The sequence below is a fragment of the Thalassophryne amazonica genome, chromosome 14 (genome assembly GCF_902500255.1).
Source record: "Thalassophryne amazonica chromosome 14, fThaAma1.1, whole genome shotgun sequence".
NCBI classification, from domain to species: domain Eukaryota; kingdom Metazoa; phylum Chordata; class Actinopteri; order Batrachoidiformes; family Batrachoididae; genus Thalassophryne; species Thalassophryne amazonica.
In genome coordinates, this window is record NC_047116.1 from 7,930,607 (window position 1) to 7,943,789 (window position 13,183).

Below are 13,183 nucleotides of genomic sequence, written 5' to 3' on the forward strand. Positions count from 1 at the left end.
ATACAGGCCTGATTGGTGGATTGCTGCAGAGATGGTTGTCCTTCTGGAAGGTTCTCCTCTCTAGACAGAGAAATGCTGGAGCTCTGACAGAGTGACCAATGGGTTCTTGGTCACTTCCCTGGCTATGGCCCTTCTCCCCCGAATGCTCAGTTTAGACAGGCGGCCAGCTCTAGGAAAAGTCCTGGTGGATCTGAACTTTTCATAAATGATGGTGGAGGACACTGTGCTCACTGGGACCTTCAAAGGACCAGAAATGTTTCTGTACCCTTCCCCAGATTTGTGCCTCAAGACAATCCTCGGAGGTCTCCAGACAATTCCTTTGGCATCATGCTTGGTTTGTGCTGTGACATGCACTGTCAGTTGTGGGACCCTATATGTAGACTACTGTTAATTTCATCAGACGAAATGAGATGAAATATGTTTGTCCACAACCCTTTTTCCCCATGACTAAGACGAGACGATGAAGAGACAGAACCAATGTTCTAAAAACACTGACTAAAACTGTGTAAATGTGCATTGCTGTTGACAAATAAAAAGATGAAAATGTCTTGCAAGAAATAAAAAATAAACAAAATTCCTCATTTTCATCTACTATACAACGTTGCGCATTGACTCCCAATATGCGGTTATTTCATGGGTGGGCAATCATGTGCCATGAAGGGCCGAGACACTGCAGGTTTTCCTTACTACCAATCACCTCAGCAGGTGATTTCATTGATGATCAGGTGTTTCTGATCAGAGGAGAAGCTGATCAGCAACCCACCTGCTGATTTGATTGGTTGCAAGGAAAATCTGCAGCATCTCGGCCCTCGTTGCCCACCCCTGGAATTTCCACCAGGTGCAGCTGCTGGTGATACACAATGGAAATTTTGCCTTCCAGACGATCTGTTATATAATCATGTGAATCATCTACCTGTTTCTACATGTAAAGAAGTACTGGATTGTCACTCATATTGTTATAAATAGTAAGTGCATGCAGAAGGTGATCACTGCCGCATTCCATCATCTACAGCCCATAATATAATCAGAAGATTCAGAGAATCTGGAGAACTTTCTACATGTAAGCGGCAAGGCCAAAAACCAAGTCGTGTCCTCCGGACAAAAGAGGAAAAAGACAATCCAGATTGTTCCCAGCTCAAAGTTCAAAAGCCAGCATCTGTGATGGTACCATCTGTGATGTGTTAGTGCCCATGGCATGGGCAACTTACACATCTGTGATGGCACCATCAATGCTGAAAGATACATTCAGGTTTTGGAGCAACACATGCTGCCATCCAAGCAACGTCTTTTTCAGGGACGTCCCTGCTTATTTCAGCAAGACAATGCCAAGCCACATTCTGCACGTGTGTTGTAACATTCCACCTACAAAGCTTCAACAATTAGTGTCCTCTGTTCCCAAACGCTTATTGAGTGTTGTTAAAAGGAAAGGTGATGTAACACAGTGGTAAACATACCACTGTCCCAGCTTTTTGAAACATGCTGCAGGCATCCATTTCAAAATGAGCAAATATTTGCACAAAAACAAAGTTCATCAGTTTGAACATTAAATATCAAATCAAATCAATTTTATTTATATAGCGCCAATTCACAATAAACAGTTGCCCCAAGGCGCTTTATATTGTAAGGCAAAAGCCATACAATAATTACAGAAAAACCCCAACGGTCAAAACGACCCCCTGTGAGCAAGCACTTGGCGACAGTGGGAAGGAAAAACTCCCTTTAACAGGAAGAAACCTCCAGCAGATCCAGGCTCAGGGAGGGGCAGTCTTCTGATGGGACTGGTTGGGGCTGAGGGGAGAGAATCAGGAAAAAGACATGCTGTGGAAGAGAGCAGAGATCAATCACTAATGATTAAATGCAGAGTGGTGCATACAGAGCAAAAAGAGAAAGAAACACTCAGTGCATCATGGGAACCCCCCAGCAGTCTAAGTCTATAGCAGCATAACTAAGGGATGGTTCAGGGTCACCTGATCCAGCCCTAACTATAAGATTTAGCAAAAAGGAAAGTTTTAAGCCTAATCTTAAAAGTAGAGAGGGTGTCTGTCTCCCTGATCCGAAATATGCTCTCTTCTTCTAGTCCCCGTCAGTACTCTAGCTGCAGCATTTTGAATTAACTGAAGGCCTTTCAGGGAACTTTTAGGACAACCTGATAATAATGAATTACAATAGTCCAGCCTAGAGGAAATAAATGCATGAATTAGTTTTTCAGCATCACTCTGAGACAAGACCTTTCTAATTTTAGAGATATTGCACAAATACAAAAAAGCAGTCCTACATATTTGCTTAATATGCGCACTGAAGGACATATCCTGATCAAAAATGACTCCAAGATTTCTCACAGTATTACTAGAGGTCAGGGTAATGCCATCCAGAGTAAGGATCTGGTTAGACACCATGTTTCTAAGATTTGTGGGGCCAAGTACAATAACTTCAGTTTTATCTGAATTTAAATGCAGGAAATTAGAGGTCATCCATGTCTTTATGTCTGTAAGACATTCCTGCAGTTTAACTAATTGGTGTGTGTCCTCTGGCTTCATGGATAGATAAAGCTGGGTATCATCTGCGTAACAATGAAAATTTAAGCAATGTTTCCTAATAATACTGCCTAAGGGAAGCATGTATAAAGTGAATAAAATTGGTCCTAGCACAGAACCTTGTGGAACTCCATAATTAACTTTAGTTTGTGAAGAAGACTCCCCATTTACATGAACAAATTGTAATCTATTAGATAAATATGATTCACACCACTGCAGCGCAGTGCCTTTAATACCTATGGCATGCTCTAATCTCTGTAATAAAATTTTATGGTCAACAGTATCAAAAGCTGCACTGAGGTTTAACAGGACAAGCACAGAGATGAGTCCACTGTCTGAGGCCATAAGAAGATCATTTGTAACCTTCACTAATGCTGTTTCTGTACTATGATGAATTCTAAACCCTGACTGAAACTCTTCAAATAGACCATCCTCTGCAGATGATCAGTTAGCTGTTTTACAACTACCCTTTCAAGAATTTTTGAGAGAAAAGGAAGGTTGGAGATTGGCCTATAATTAGCTAAGATAGCTGGGTCAAGTGATGGCTTTTTAAGTAATGGTTTAATTACTGCCACCTTAAAAGCCTGTGGTACATAGCCAAAATAAAGACAAATTGATCATATTTAAGATCGAAGCATTAAAATGGTAGGGCTTCCTTGAGCAGCCTGGTAGGAATGGGGTCTAAAAGACATGTTGATGGTTTGGAGGAAGTAAGTAATGAAAATAACTCAGACAGAACAATCGAGAGAAAGAGTCTAACCAAATACCAGCATTACTGAAAGCAGCCAAAGATAACGATATGTCTTTGGGATGGTTATGAGTAATTTTTTCTCTAATAGTTAAAATTTTATTAGCAAAGAAAGTCATGAAGTCATTACTAGTTAAAGTTAAAGGAATACTCGGCTCAATAAAGCTCTGACTCTATCTTTGTGGTGTATCAATCAATCAATCAATTTTTTTTATATAGCGCCAAATCACAACAAACAGTTGCCCCAAGGCGCTTTATAATGTAAGGCAAGGCCATAAATAATTATGTAAAACCCCAACGGTCAAAACGACCCCCTGTGAGCAAGCACTTGGCTACAGTGGGAAGGAAAAACTCCCTTTTAACAGGAAGAAACCTCCAGCAGAACCAGGCTCAGGGAGGGGCAGTCTTCTGCTGGGACTGGTTGGGGCTGAGGGAGAGAACCAGGAAAAAGACATGCTGTGGAGGGGAGCAGAGATCGATCACTAATGATTAAATGCAGAGTGGTGCATACAGAGCAAAAAGAGAAAGAAACAGTGCATCATGGGAACCCCCCAGCAGTCTAAGTCTATAGCAGCATAACTAAGGGATGGTTCAGGGTCACCTGATCCAGCCCTAACTATAAGCTTTAGCAAAAAGGAAAGTTTTAAGCCTAATCTTAAAGTAGAGAGGGTGTCTGTCTCCCTGATCTGAATTGGGAGCTGGTTCCACAGGAGAGGAGCCTGAAAGCTGAAGGCTCTGCCTCCCATTCTACTCTTACAAACCCTAGGAACTACAAGTAAGCCTGCAGTCTGAGAGCGAAGCGCTCTTGGGGTGATATGGTACTACGAGGTCCCTAAGATAAGATGGGACCTGATTATTCAAAACCTTATAAGTAAGAAGAAGAATTTTAAATTCTATTCTAGAATTAACAGGAAGCCAATGAAGAGAGGCCAATATGGGTGAGATATGCTCTCTCCTCTAGTCCCCGTCAGTACTCTAGCTGCAGCATTTTGAATTAACTGAAGGCTTTTTAGGGAACTTTTAGGACAACCTGATAATAATGAATTACAATAGTCCAGCCTAGAGGAAATAAATGCATGAATTAGTTTTTCAGCATCACTCTGAGACAAGACCTTTCTGATTTTAGAGATATTGCGTAAATGCAAAAAAGCAGTCCTACATATTTGTTTAATATGCGCTTTGAATGACATATCCTGATCAAAAATGACTCCAAGATTTCTCACAGTATTACTAGAGGTCAGGGTAATGCCATCCAGAGTAAGGATCTGGTTAGACACCATGTTTCTAAGATTTGGGGCCAAGTACAATAACTTTAGTTTTATGAGTTTAAAAGCAGGAAATTAGAGGTCATCCATGTCTTTATGTCTGTAAGACAATCCTGCAGTTTAGCTAATTGGTGTGTGTGTCCTCTGGCTTCATGGATAGATAAAGCTGGGTATCATCTGCGTAACAATGAAAATTTAAGCAACACCGTCTAATAATACTGCCTAAGGGAAGCATATATAAAGTGAATAAAATTGGTCCTAGCACAGAACCTTGTGGAACTCCATAATTAACTTTAGTCTGTGAAGAAGATTCCCCATTTACATGAACAAATTGTAATCTATTAGACAAATATGATTCAAACCACCGCAGCGCAGTGCCTTTAATACCTATGGCATGCTCTAATCTCTGTAATAAAATTTTATGGTCAACAGTATCAAAAGCAGCACTGAGGTCTAACAGAACAAGCACAGAGATGAGTCCACTGTCCGAGGCCATAAGAAGATCATTTGTAACCTTCACTAATGCTGTTTCTGTACTATGATGAATTCTAAAACCTGACTGAAACTCTTCAAATAGACCATTCCTCTGCAGATGATCAGTTAGCTGTTTTACAACTACCCTTTCAAGAATTTTTGAGAGAAAAGGAAGGTTGGAGATTGGCCTATAATTAGCTAAGATAGCTGGGTCAAGTGATGGCTTTTTAAGTAATGGTTTAATTACTGCCACCTTAAAAGCCTGTGGTACATAGCCAACTAACAAAGATAGATTGATCATATTTAAGATCGAAGCATTAAATAATGGTAGGGCTTCCTTGAGCAGCCTGGTAGGAATGGGGTCTAATAAACATGTTGATGGTTTGGATGAAGTAACTAATGAAAATAACTCAGACAGAACAATCGGAGAGAAAGAGTCTAACCAAATACCAGCATCACTGAAAGCAGCCAAGATAACGATACATCTTTGGGATGGTTATGAGTAATTTTTCTCTAATAGTTAAAATTTTGTTAGCAAAGAAAGTCATGAAGTCATTACTAGTTAAAGTTAATGGAATACTCAGCTCAATAGAGCTCTGACTCTTTGTCAGCCTGGCTACAGTGCTGAAAAGAAACCTGGGTTGTTCTTATTTTCTTCAATTAGTGATGAGTAGAAAGATGTCCTAGCTTTACGGAGGGCTTTTTTATAGAGCAACAGACTCTTTTTCCAGGCTAAGTGAAGATCTTCTAAATTAGTGAGACGCCATTTCCTCTCCAACTTACGGGTTATCGCTTTAAGCTACGAGTTTGTGAGTTATACCACGGAGTCAGACACTTCTGATTTAAAGCTCTCTTTTTCAGAGGAGCTACAGCATCCAAAGTTGTCTTCAATGAGGATGAAAACTATTGACGAGATACTCTATCTCCCTTACAGAGTTTAGGTAGCTACTCTGCACTGTGTTGTTATATGGCATTAGAGAACATAAAGAAGGAATCATATCCTTAAACCTAGTTACAGCGCTTTCTGAAAGACTTCTAGTGTAATGAAACTTATTCCCTACTGGGTAGTCCATCAGAGTAAATGTAAATGTTATTAAGAAATGATCAGACAGAAGGGAGTTTTCAGGGAATACTGTTAAGTCTTCTATTTCCATACCATAAGTCAGAACAAGATCTAAGATATGATTAAAGTGGTGGGTGGACTCATTTACTTTTTGAGCAAAGCCAATAGAGTCTAATAATAGATTAAATGCAGTGTTGAGGCTGTCATTCTCAGCATCTGTGTGGATGTTAAAATCGCCCACTATAATTATCTTATCTGAGCTAAGCACTAAGTCAGACAAAAGGTCTGAAAATTCACAGAGAAACTCACAGTAACGACCAGGTGGACGATAGATAATAACAAATAAAACTGGTTTTTGGGACTTCCAATTTGGATGGACAAGACTAAGAGACAAGCTTTCAAATGAATTAAAGCTCTGTCTGGGTTTTTGATTAATTAATAAGCTGGAATGGAAGATTGCTGCTAATCCTCCGCCCCGGCCCGTGCTACGAGCATTCTGACAGTTAGTGTGACTCGGGGGTGTTGACTCATTTAAACTAACATATTCATCCTGCTGTAACCAGGTTTCTGTTAGGCAGAATAAATCAATATGTTGATCAATTATTATATCATTTACCAACAGGGACTTAGAAGAGAGAGACCTAATGTTTAATAGACCACATTTAACTGTTTTAGTCTGTGGTGCAGTTGAAGGTGCTATATTATTTTTCTTTTTGAATTTTTATGCTTAAATAGATTTTTGCTGGTTATTGGTAGTCTGGGAGCAGGCACCGTCTCTACGGGGATGGGGTAATGAGGGGATGGCAGGGGGAGAGAAGCTGCAGAGAGGTGTGTAAGACTACAACTCTGCTTCCTGGTCCCAACCCTGGATAGTCACGGTTTGGAGGATTTAAGAAAATTGGCCAGATCTCTAGAAATGAGAGCTGCTCCATCCAAAGTGGGATGGATGCCGTCTCTCCTAACAAGACCAGGTTTTCCCCAGAAGCTTTGCCAATTATCTATGAAGCCCACCTCATTTTTGGACACCACTCAGACAGCCAGCAATTCAAGGAGAACATGCGGCTAAACAGTCACTCCCGGTCTGATTGGGGAGGGGCCCAGAGAAAACTACAGAGTCCGACATTGTTTTTGCAAAGTTACACACCAATTTAATGTTAATTTTAGTGACCTCCGATTGGCGTAACCGGGTGTCATTACTGCCGACGTGAATTACAATCTCTCTCTATCTCTATCTTGTCTTTGTGGTGTATTCAATTGAATCTATAGGTTGAAGAGAATTTTAAAATAATTGTATTCGGTTTGTATTTACATTTTACACAACGTCCCAACTTCATTGGAATTGGGGTTGTACATAGATGCATGTACAGCTGTGCTCAAAAGTTTACATACAATGGCAGAATTTTAGGTTTTTGGCCATTTTAAGAGAATATGAGAATATGAATAACCACTCATGGTTGGGCTGAGTCATGTAGGGTGAATCCATTTATTGTCAAACAACTGTGTTAATACTGTGTATTGGCCCTTTCAACAGTAATCACAACTTGAAGTCTTTTGTTGTCATTTGTGGACGAGGCTCTCTGATGGTAAAGCTGCCAGTGAATATGTCCTGGACTTTATTTACATCAATTACGATGAAATACAAACAGAATGTCACTCCATGGTAAATCTGCATGGAGTAGACAGTTCTCAAAAACTGACTGTGCAAGAAGAGCGAGGAAATCCACCAAGATACCCATCCAACCCAGAAGAAGTTATAGGCTTATGTGGCTGTGACTGGAGAAATTGTGCACAGTGCAAATTTTGCATTTTGCATCACCACTCTTCACTTCAGAGTGGAATAGAGCTTAGAAGGATATTCCTTCACCAAAACAGATCAAATCTCGGCTTGCATCTCAGATGTACCTGCTGGCAATTTGTAGCTAAACTTTCAGGTCTTCTACTATACCACTTCATCATGAAGCTGTATCACCAGTTACACAGGTGATACAAAATGCAAAGCTTGCACTATACCAACTTCCAACTTGTCCTTAAGGCTTCCAACAGAGGTGTTTTTCCTGTGGCGGGGCGCGCGGACCCGTCTGCACGTCTTTCATTAAAAAAATCTCCTTTAACAGTGGAATGTCCGGATAAAATGCTGAAACCGACTCCTTCTGAAACTTCTCTGTTCTCTCACGACGTCCTGGATCAATAGAGCCTGAAATGTGGAGGTTTTCAGCTTGAAACAGGCTGATGACGCTGCCTGAGAGCGCTGCGCAACGTCTTGCACCGTGGGAAGTCCTTAAAGCGACAGTGTCACCTCAAAATCTCTCATCAGCCGTTAAAATTTTCACTGAAAACCACCTTAATTTTTCGAACCATGTCCACTTCGATGTGTCTCACAGGTTTAGAAAAAATTTTGATCAAACAAAGCGCCAGTCTCTCAGCAACTTCTCAGACAAAGGAATTCCGACGAGGGGCTGGACGACTCCTCCCACAAGGAGTGCTCACAGGCGAATGACGTCACCGACAGGCGTGGAAAAACTCACGCATGCGCACGAGGGTTCAAGCATGTCTGACGTAAAAACATATGAATGAAATCCATATAGTTTTTGCAAAAAAAAAAAGGACCTATACTTTATGGACAGACCTCGTACACCAACTACACAAGGTGATTTCAGTGATGAACTCATCCCATCTGCTCAAAGTGATGTTACTCAGTGAAATCACCTGCTGGAGTTGGTGGTTCCAAAGAAAACCTGCACCATCTTGACCCTTTCTGGAATCAGTTTGACACCTATGTGTTTTACATTTGATGCCCTTCTGTGTTACATTAAGGACAGGAAGGGGCAGCCTTGACCTGGGAAGCTTCCACACTTAACTGCTTGAACATGACCCCTGCCCAATAATAATAATACATTCTTATGAATAATGATCAAAAACGTAATCATTCTTCTTTCCATGTGACAACCAAAACTGTGGTGAATTAAAAGGCTTGGGTATGCCCTAAACCTTTAATATATTTCAAAATGGGCCTGATTTATTGGGTTTGAGGAACAATTGTAAATGTGTACCCGACAGTTCTCTTATATTTTCCAAAGTAGTTGACTAAATTACTCACTGTTATGTTGTTGCCATTTCAAGGCTCACAGGGGTCAGGATGTCACTGTGTCATGACCCCAGGCCTCCACAGTTTGCTGAAGTTGTTTACGTTTGCTGCTCTTGGTGAAGACTTTAATTAGATCCACAAAGGATGATACAAGCTCTATAAAAATCTTTCTATCAACAGGCTACACTTACTAATCTACAGATGAAATGTGTTGAATGATGGGTAACTATTGCTAAAACAAACAATCCAGTCATGGTCATATGAATGAATATTTTAAAAAATGAAGGAACTAAACCTGACATATATAACTCTTGGTGGTCATGTGGAATTATACAAATACAGATATCTTTATTTTATGATCTTGTTTGCAGTTTATATTCTAATAATCTGCTGCAATTCTACTATTGTTTGTCTGATCTACCTTCATAACGACCTCCATGAGCCAATGTACATTTTCATTGCAGCTTTATTAGTGAATGCAGTTCTTTTTAGTACTGCATTCTACCCAAAGCTTTTAATTGATTTTTTATCTGAAAAACAGATGATATCATATGTAGGCTGTGTGTCTCAGTGTTTTCTGTTTTACTCTTTAGGATGTTCTGAGTTTTTACTCTTAGCAGCCATGGCTTATGACAGGTTTGTGTCTATATGTAAACCTCTGCAGTATCACACCATTATGACAAAAACAAACATCATTATTGCTCTGGTTTCAGCTTGGCTTGTGCCAGCTTGTCATGTTCTGATCGCAGTTGCACTGAGTGCCAACAGGAAGCTTTGTGACTTTACTTTGAAAGGAATTTTTTGTAATAATTCAGTGCAAAAACTCCAGTGTGTGAGATCAACAATACTAACTCTATATGGTGTTGTGGTTTTGTTCAATGTTGAAATTTTACCTGTGCTCTTCATACTTTTTACATACACAAAGATTCTTAGAATCTGTTACCAAAGTAGTGCAGATGTGAGGAAAAAAGCTGCAGAGACCTGTTTACCCCACCTGCTGGTTTTAATCACCTTTTCATGTATGATTATAACTGATGTTATTATGGTCCGACTGGAATCAAATATTCCAAAAATTGTTTGTTTAATAATGTCTTTACAAGTTATTGTCTGTCATCCTCTGTTTAATCCACTTATATATGGACTGAAAATGAAAGAAATTTCAAAACACTTTAAGAAGCTGTTCTGTCAAGTAAAAGGGAAGGGATTCGTAAAGAACTGATTTGTTTTGTTTAAAACAAATAATGCTTAAAATATATGTGAATTTAGTCTAAAAATGAAAGAAGCTTAAAAAAAATCACAAACTTTTTCTCTCCAAAAAAGTGAATTCATGATTACATTGAACGTTTTAACATTTATTTCATCTGATTTCTGGGAAACATCCACATGTTTCTTTGACAAATACACAACCGCAGATCCATATGTACTGTTGAAAAACAGATATAACAACTAAAACATGTAAATCTACAGACACTTAAAGATGTCATTTCCTCTTCAAGAGAAGGCCAGAAGAAAAATTGTATTAATAAGTAATGTTAGAAATCACCACTTTAACATAAAATGTGATAAAGTTCAAGAATGTAATAACTGTTTAAATAAAAAAAAAACATATAAGCATGTTGACAATGTTTTCATAAAGTATATACTAATTTAAATGTTCATTTTTAGATACAGTGGTGCTCATGAGTTTGTGAACCCTTCAATTTTTTTAACGCTGGAACTTTGATATCAAATTAAAAAAAATATTTATTATTAAAGTTATTATTTTTTTATCTCCCGTAAAAAGAGCAGTAATTGTAAACTGTGATGACTGATAATGTTAACTTAAAAAAAACAATTCAGACTTCTTTATATTAAAATTCCGAAAATGATGCCCTTTAAACTTTCAGTCAAAAGTAATCTCTAAATCATACAATAAATAAAATAAGAATAGAAAAGTCAAAACAATGGTGCACATAAGTACATACACCTTGAAGTTTAACAGAACTAAATCACAATTTTAACAGCCAGGTTTCTTTTGAAAAGTCGAGGATGATTACATGAACATTTCTCAGTCATATTCTCAGTAATATGCTTTAAATTTCATTTAGATCAATTTTTAAGAAACAGAACGGTATGGTACAGTAAATCTGTTTCAAGCAAAAGTATGTAAGTCCAGCATTGGCCCCGAGGCCCATTGGTGTCTGTGCTCATTTCTTGATTCTGTCTGCAGGTTACTTCCCCAGCTGATGCCAGTGTTGCAGACCGAACGGTCCCACCGAAAAATTGGTCCACCCTGACTTCATTGCGCATGCAACATCAGCCGCGGTTCACAGATTATCCCCTCGTTTCTGCTTCAAACTGCAATCCAGTCATCATCTATCTCAGTGACGGAAATCTGAAACTTTTGTACAACCCTCATTTCCACATAAATTCAGCATTATTTCATCAGAAAAGACAGAAGAAGCGATCAGAGCGCTGCAGTTACACGAGCCGCTAACTGTTGCGTTCACTGCATGGCCATCATTTCAATGCGTCACGGATTATCGCCTTGTTTCTGCTTAAAACGGCATAATTTTTGCATAAAAATGACTTTAGAATGATTTAAGAAGTTTTACCTTGTCGTCTGTTGGTTACTAATCCCATTAATCCATTTGATCATTTTGGGTGAAGAGAGCTTCTGAGGTCTGAAATGATGCATGCGCAGTGGAAGCAGGGCGGACCAATTTTTTTTGGGGGGGGAGGGGACCATTGGGTCTGCGACACCGGTACCCAATTACAGCTTCGTGGACTGAGACAATGTAGCTCAGAGGTGGGCAACTTGTTCCAGAAAGGGCCAAGTGGGTGCAGGTTTTCTGTGCAGCCACTGATTCCACCAGCACCACCAGCACCAAATGTGCTGCACTCTAAATTCCATTATTTTTATTATTAGAGCATTAATATGGTAGGTGATGGTCTAGTGGTTAAGCAGTGGGCTTTTGACCAAAGGATCCTGGGTTTGAATCCCAGCCTGACCTGGAAAATCACTAAGGGCCCTTGGGCAACGTCCGTAATCCCCTAGTTGCTCCCTGTGAGTAGTGGGTGCCTTGTATGGCAGCAGCCTCACATCGGGGTGAATGTGAGACATTGATGTGTAAAGCGCTTTGAGCTACTGGCGCAGATGGAAAAGCGCCATATAAATGCAGTCCATTTAAAATGTATATGGTGCAGACATGAACGAGCAAAGCTCTTCAGCATCTCACCATGTCATTTAGGTCCTTCAGACATTTTTGCTTCTGGGGAGCATTAGCATGGCTAAAAACCTTCACCTTCTGGGGGTGTTGACACCCCCCACCCCACCACACCCCCCCCCCCCAACAGCCTTCTTAACCCCCCGCCACTTTAAGCATTTTTTCTTGATTTGCATCTCACATGCCTGGAAAGTCCTCACCATTTCATTTAGGTCTCACATTTATTTTCAGTAAATGCTTCTGGGGAGCATTAGCATAGCAAAAAAGCTTCAGCTTCTGGGGGCTTCGCTCCCCCACCCCCAATAAAGTCAAAGTGCATGGTGCCTCTCACTTTAGCATTCCCAGATTCAATGTCAACTCAACATTTAGCATTTCCAACGAGATCTCCTCTATTTATGCGAGATCTCCTCTTTCTCTTTTTTTTTTTAATTTTTATTTTCTTTTTCTTTTTTATTGAGACAAACAAAATGCTACACAAAGCCTTCCAGAGGATAAACATACCGGCGCAAGAATAATAATGAAAAACAGATAATATCCTCTGCTGTAGCTCCAGGAAGTGTTAAACATTTTGTGGGCACAAAATTTGGCACTTCCTGTTTCAGTGTCAACTTGCCACTGAACTCCCGTGAGATCCCACAAGACCTCCTCTACTGTCAACCCAGAAAGTGCAGATCCAGGAAGTGTTCACCATTTGACATGTCCTGTTTCACTGTGGACTCAAAATTTGGCACTTTGGGACCCCTGTACCATGATCGAGTGACCGGCGCAAGCTCTTATTATTATTTACGATTCAGTCACTTTCATTTGA

The 13,183-nt window shown here is 39.8% G+C and overlaps 1 protein-coding gene across 1 annotated transcript; it reads left to right on the top strand.

Annotated features, from left to right (window-relative positions):
- Window positions 1-9,449: 9,449 nt before the first annotated feature.
- Window positions 9,450-10,388, top strand: LOC117525310 (olfactory receptor 10J4-like). Its single transcript, XM_034187140.1, has one exon. It carries the CDS (start codon window positions 9,450-9,452, stop codon window positions 10,386-10,388), a length of 939 nt encoding a protein of 312 aa, XP_034043031.1.
- Window positions 10,389-13,183: the final 2,795 nt, after the last annotated feature.